Source organism: Musa acuminata, chromosome BXJ1-9, assembly GCF_036884655.1.
Source record: "Musa acuminata AAA Group cultivar baxijiao chromosome BXJ1-9, Cavendish_Baxijiao_AAA, whole genome shotgun sequence".
Taxonomy (NCBI): domain Eukaryota; kingdom Viridiplantae; phylum Streptophyta; class Magnoliopsida; order Zingiberales; family Musaceae; genus Musa; species Musa acuminata.
In genome coordinates this window covers 14,472,982-14,479,229 of record NC_088335.1, presented here as the reverse complement: position 1 = coordinate 14,479,229, position 6,248 = coordinate 14,472,982, and the positions used below count along the sequence as shown (strand labels likewise).

The following is a 6,248-nucleotide window of genomic DNA, read 5'->3' as shown; positions in this document are numbered from 1 at the left end:
AGGTAATACTAAACTGCCCTATAAATGCCCTCCTTCTAGCGCCAGGAGGGGGGGGACTACTTCACGAGGAAAACTCCCTTCCACATCATCTGACTTGATCGTCGGAGGGGTCGGGCCGAGCTTCCGACCCGACCTGCGTGCAGGAACGAAGGCGAGGTCGCACCTCCCCGACACTACATTCCATCCGGACTACCGCGACCAGCCACCCCGGCTGCCCCGAGGAGCACCGCGCCGGATCCTCGCGCATTCGAACCCGAACCAAGCCGCGTCGACCCCGAGTCCACGGCTTACAGTTGTTTCCTGCAACAATCTTCTCCGATTTAAATTGATCAAAAATAATCTCGACTAAGACCTTGACAAATCAACCACACATCTAACATATTTATGAAACTTTTGACATGCTCTATATCTTTTGGCATATCATCCGATCTTTCGTTCAAAACTTTGTTACATCATTCTTTCCTTTAATATATTGCCCATTCCACCAATATGTTGATTTTCTCACAACATCCAATATTTTGGCATAATATCCTATCCTTCTAGCAGTAGCACAATGTTTAAACCTTTAGCATGAAGTTTAATTTTTGACACGTTGACAAGTCCTTCGACTTGACGTCTAATTTTTGATACATTAGTTTGTTGGTATAATGTCTGACTCTTTTACTCAACAATTGACTCTTTGGTGGTCCGAGTTCATAATCGAAATATTTTTTATATCACTTATCTCAAATACATATTAGTCCAATAAACTCATCAGTTGGTTTTATCATTAAACTTTGAGATTCAATAATCTCTCTCTTTTGATAATGATAACTAAGTGATAATAGGGTTTTAACAAAAACTCTCATGTCTATTTATTATTTTAAAAAATTAAAATAAACTTAAATTCAAATAATTATATATAATTTTAAATGCTTATATTGAATTCAAGTTTAAAGAAATATAATCTTATATGATTCGAAGTTTAAAAATAAATATTCAATCAAATTTTAAATTTTAATCATTATCAATATGTAATATCAATCAAAATATAACTATAAGTTAACCATTTTTATAAATCAAACATGAGTAGTATAATAATAAAAAAATCATAAGATATCATGATTCTCCCTATTTATCCAAAGTTAAAAAAAGTTATAAAAGTTATAAAAGGGCATGAGTTACTACTTCTCCCAATTTGTTATTAATAAAATGAAAAGAGCATATCAATAATCTAATTGTGTAAAAATAATAATTACTTTGATATCATGATACTCGAAGAATCTCAATATTTCTTAATATTGTATCATCAAAGATAAGTTCAAGTTATAGGCACCAAGAAATCAATTGATGATGAGTCTTGATAAGACTCTCTCTATCTATATATTATCTAAAAAATATGTTGAACTTGAATTCAAAATAATATTTTTTCAATGATAATCTTGAATCAAATTCGATTTTGTTGATATTATCATTGCAAACCCAGATATTTACTAGGCATGAGTTATAAAAAAGTTATAAAAGTATTATAACTCTCCTTGTTCAACAAATAAACTAGGCATGAATCACTACTTCTTTTCCCTTGATCATAAAAAAAAAAAAAGAATGGAATATACAAGTCTTAAATACAAAAGAGTCATTCAAATTAAATCTCGTAAATATTGAAATACCATGATTCATTTAGATTAATTTTCTTCTTAATCATTAGTAAAATAAAAGAAACATAAGAGAATAAATAATAAAATATATTTAATTATAAATTTGAAAGATTCAATATGTCAAATTATTCCTTGGTTTAGTAAAAATATCTACTAATTGATATTTTATGTGGTTTAATAAAAAAAATTATTTTAAAATTACTAGAATTATATGCTTTTGAAAAAAATAAATAATGACTTGAATGAAAAACTGAAATATAATTTGTAAGAGTCTAAAAAGGGGTTTCCAAGACGTGTAAGGAACTGCCAGCTTCGTTGCTTCTATCTAAAAGGTTGATTTGAGCTGATGATGTAGAAAGCTTAATGATCCATTAAAAGCCATGACACAAAGAAGACTTTGTTCACGTATATAACAGTGATTCCTCACCTTTTATCTCTACCATGTGGGAAAGTGCATTGGTTGCATCGCTCACGTGATTACATTGCTGGAAAGATGTTCATTCTTTTCTCAGATCTACTGTTGAAGTCACATAATAATTGCACCAACTACAACACAGACAACTCGTACCTCATTTCTCAATACATCCCTGAACAGTGGATTTGGCACACTAACAGTCATTGCAGCAGGAAAGGAATCCCACAAAACATTACACATTTTTTTTATGATTGATTTACATGTAGTTATTATGGAAGCTAGCTGTAGAAGAATCAAGTCATTCCAAAATTGTTAGCGGTACAGAGTAATCTGACATTGCAAATCAGCAGTTTGAAGAACCTCGCAACTTCACCTTCCGGGCCGGAGTAGCAGCGGCCGCGCAGCCTGCTGAGTCCTTGGGCTCGTCGTTCACCGGCCGCCTGATCTCCTTCAACATCGCCACCACATCCTTCATCATCGGCCGGTCGTCGGCTCGGGCACTGACGCAGAGGACGGAGATCGCGAGCGCCTGCAGCATTTCTTGTGTTTGATGCTCGGGTAGGCCGCGCAGCCTCGCGTCGAGCAGGTCGACGGCATCACGCTTTCTCTGCAAGTGGTCTCGAACCCACTCGACCAAATGCATTCCGCCGGGCAGCGACGGGTCCAGTGGATGCCTTCCTGTTAGAACTTCAAGCAAGACTACGCCATAGCTGTAGGCATCACTCTTCTCTGTTATCCGTTGCATCGAAGCATACTCTGAACCAAAACAAACACCTTCGTCAATCTAAAATTAGTCTATCGAAGTTCCAACTGATGAATCTTTGAAGAAGCGACAAAAGCTAAATTGATAACAGTCATTTACCTGGAGCTATGTATCCGTAGGAACCAGCGATACGAGGCGAAGTCTTAGACCCCAACTTGTGAGCAGTATCTTCTCCGCTTACTACTCTGGCCAGGCCAAAGTCCGCCAAATATGGTTCAAATCTCGGCCCCAGCAACACGTTCATGGCCTTCACATCTCCGTGCAAGATGGCGGGCACACAGTCATGGTGCAGATAGGCGATGGCGTGAGCCAGCCCGATCACGATCTCGTACCTCGACTCCCACTCCACCGGCGCCTTCCCTCTTCGGTGAAGGAATCCGCTCAAGCTCCCGTTCGGCAGGTAATTGTAAAACAACAGTTTGGTGCTCCGGTTGGCCCCCCATCCCAGCAAGCGCACGATGTTCCGGTGCCTTATCGTGCTCAGGGCCGTGATCTCGTTGCGGAACGCCCCCGACTCAGACGACGACCACATCTTCTTGACGGCCAGGGTACCACCGTTCGAAGTTCCGACCTTGTAGACCACCCCGGAGCTTCCGGTCCCGATAACGTTCGCCGACGTCAGGCTCCGGACTACATCGTCCACTGAGAAGTCGAGCTTTTGGTAGAGCGTGATCTCCCAAGTGTCGTCGGCCTCTCCGCTCGGGACAGCACGAGCGCGTAGAAGCAAGTAGGCGGCCGCCAGCAACAGCACGGCGCTGACGCTGATCAGAACCGACATGGCGAGCTTCAGGGCCGAAATGGTTGCTCTGCTCTGTGGTTCTTGCGTCGCGGGGCCCTTGGTGATGAACAGCCCATGGTTGCCTTCAAGAACGGAGAGCGGGAGCTTCCTGAAGAAAGGAGTGTCGGGCACTTCGCCAGAGAAGGCGTTGAAGGACACGTTCAACGTGACGAGGTTCTGGAGAGCGGCGAGCACGTCGAGGTTGCCGGAAAGCTCATTGTGGGAAATGTCAAGGCATCCGAGCTTCTCAAGTGCAGAGAACTGGGTTGGGATCTCGCCGGAAAGATGATTGCAGCTGAGATTAAGTGAGATCTCGAGGGCGGGAAGTTGGCCTAGTTCGCCCGGTATCCCGCCGGAGAAGGAGTTATCGCCGAGGTCTAGCAGCTGTAGCTTGCTGCATGATGCAAGCTGCGCTGGAATCTGACCAGAGAGCTGATTCCTCCCCATGACGAGCTTCGTCAGCTCCGGAAGTGATCCGATACCGGGGCTTAACGGTCCAGTGAGCCTGTTGTCAGAGACGTCGATAAACTGTAGGCTCTTCGGTAACGACTCCGGCAACCGTCCAGTCAGAGCATTGGAGTGGAGGTCGACGAATTCAAGGGAGTCACAACCGGATATTGCAGCCGGAATCGGGCCTGCAAACAGGTTGTTGCTCATGTCAAGAAAATTCAGGTTCCTCAGACTGCCAATCTCCGCCGGAATGGCACCTGCGAGCCGGTTACCGTTCAGCCGGAGCCGGAAAAGATTCGTGCAGTTGCCGATATCAGGCAGCACGAATCCCGACAGTTCGTTCGACAGGAGAAGCAATTTGGTGAGATTCTGCAACCCGAATAGCTCCTTAGGAATCGACCCGGTCAGATTGTTGTAAGAGAGATCGACCGACTGCAGATTCCGGCACTGGGCTAAACTGGCAGGAATGCTCCCGGTCAGCCCGTTCTGCCAAGCATAGAACAGAGTGAGATTCTCCAGCTTCGTGAAATCGATTTGGATCACGCCGGAGAGCTCGTTGTTGTCGATCTCGAGATCAGTCAGCGCCGCGCAGTTCGAGATCTCCTGCGGTATCACGCCCGTCAGCTGATTAGTACTCAGTTGAAGCTGTTGGAGATTTGCTAGGTTCCCGATGCTCCGCGGAATACTCCCGGTGAGAAGATTCATCGACAAGTCGACGAGGACTAGCTGTTTGCATCGGCCGAGCTCTGGCGGGATCGAGCCCACCAAGTTGTTCTGCCATGATAGCAGACTCTGAAGGTTTTGGAGCTTGCCAATCTGGGGAGGAATTGGGCCTGACAGAGAATTCTGATACAGATACAGGTTGGTCAGCTCGGTGCAATTGCCAACCTCATCCGGGATCGTACCAGACAGCAGAGCGGTATAGATTGCTATGGTTTGAAGCCTTTTGAGCAATCCAATTGTAGACGGAAGCTTCCCTGATATGCCGGTTTCTGCGAGGCCTAACATGACCAAGCTGCTGCAGTTTCCAATCTCGGCAGGTAACGAGCCTTTGAGATTTTGATTCCCGCCGGCCCGGAAAACCTCGAGCTTCTGCAATCGTCCGATGCTGGCCGGGATCTCGCCGCTCAGTGAGTTGTCATAAAGAGTCAAGTACGTGAGGCTGGAGAGGTTTCCGATGTTGGCAGGAATGGCACCTTGGAGCGAGTTGGAATTCAGCGCAAGCGACTCGAGTTTGCTTAGCTTGCAGACTTCGGCTGGGATCTCGCCGGAGATTTGGTTTCTGCTGAGGTCGACGAAGGCGAGGTCGTGGTAGTCGCCGAATTCTCTGGGAATTGGGCCGGTGATGTTGGTAGCAGAGAGAATAAGCGTCTCGAGTGACTTGAGAGGTTGAAGATTGGAAGGCAATGGGCCTTGCAGATTGGACGAGTTGATGCTCAGGCCGGTGACTTGCAGTTTGGAGTTGCAGGTGACTCCAAACCATCTGCATGGATTGGGGTCCGAGGACCTCCAAGACTTGAGTGCATCTGTGGAGCTGTTCAGAGTTTGCTTCCATGACAGGAGAGCCAGGCCCTGCTCATCAATGGATAGGCAGCAGAGGAAGAAGGAAGAGCTCGTGGTGAGGAAGAGAATTAGAGAGGTGAAGGTGGTGAGACTAGTGTAGATGGTACGTGTGTGTGAAGGCAACCCCATGTTGGGATTGGAGAGGGGAGGGAGAGAGTGTTGAGATCGTAGAACCATGTTTTGTTTATAGTCGGAAAGCATGAGATCTGGATCCAAAGAACAAGTTAGCTTTTCAAATTTTATATCACTGCTGTTGTTGGTGCTCGTGGGATGGATGCAGATGGGGCATGGCTTTGTTTATGGGACGAGGGGGTGGGTTTTTGGAGCTACGCTGAGGAAGATGTGCAGGGCAATAAGATAGTTATAATGGTGAAGGGAAGCCAAGAGGAAGTCAGGTTTTAGGATAACATGCATCGTTGAGGTTGCTGTCATCTATCCACTTGATGTGTTTGTTTCAACTAGATTTCTTGTCTTATCTAACTCATTGCAACCTTAGATTTACTTTATTAGCTTAAAACGAAACACGGTAACATTTCCTCATATTTATCTCTTACACTTGAGGGTAACCCTCATATTTATCCTAAACGAAACACGGTAACATTAACTCATATTTATCTCTTACACTTGAGGGTAACCTTCATA

General features: G+C 44.8%; 1 protein-coding gene across 1 annotated transcript; it reads right to left on the bottom strand.

Annotated features, from left to right (window-relative positions):
* Positions 1-2,272: 2,272 nt before the first annotated feature.
* Positions 2,273-5,926, bottom strand: LOC103998439 (leucine-rich repeat receptor-like serine/threonine-protein kinase RGI4). The gene is made up of 2 exons (XM_065083336.1): positions 2,915-5,926; positions 2,273-2,826 (listed from the first exon to the last, which is right to left on the bottom strand). Exons 1-2 carry the CDS (start codon positions 5,805-5,807, stop codon positions 2,396-2,398), a joined length of 3,324 nt encoding a protein of 1,107 aa, XP_064939408.1. The 5' UTR covers positions 5,808-5,926; the 3' UTR covers positions 2,273-2,395.
* Positions 5,927-6,248: the final 322 nt, after the last annotated feature.

Bases quoted from the DNA above. Each gene is read 5' to 3' on its own strand.
- LOC103998439 (XM_065083336.1), bottom strand. From the start codon at position 5,807: ATGCTTTCCGACTATAAACAAAACATGGTTCTACGATCTCAACACTCT. The intron at 2,827-2,914 runs GTAAATGACTGT...AGATTGACGAAG, and splicing joins CTACGGATACATAGCTCCAG to GTGTTTGTTTTGGTTCAGAG.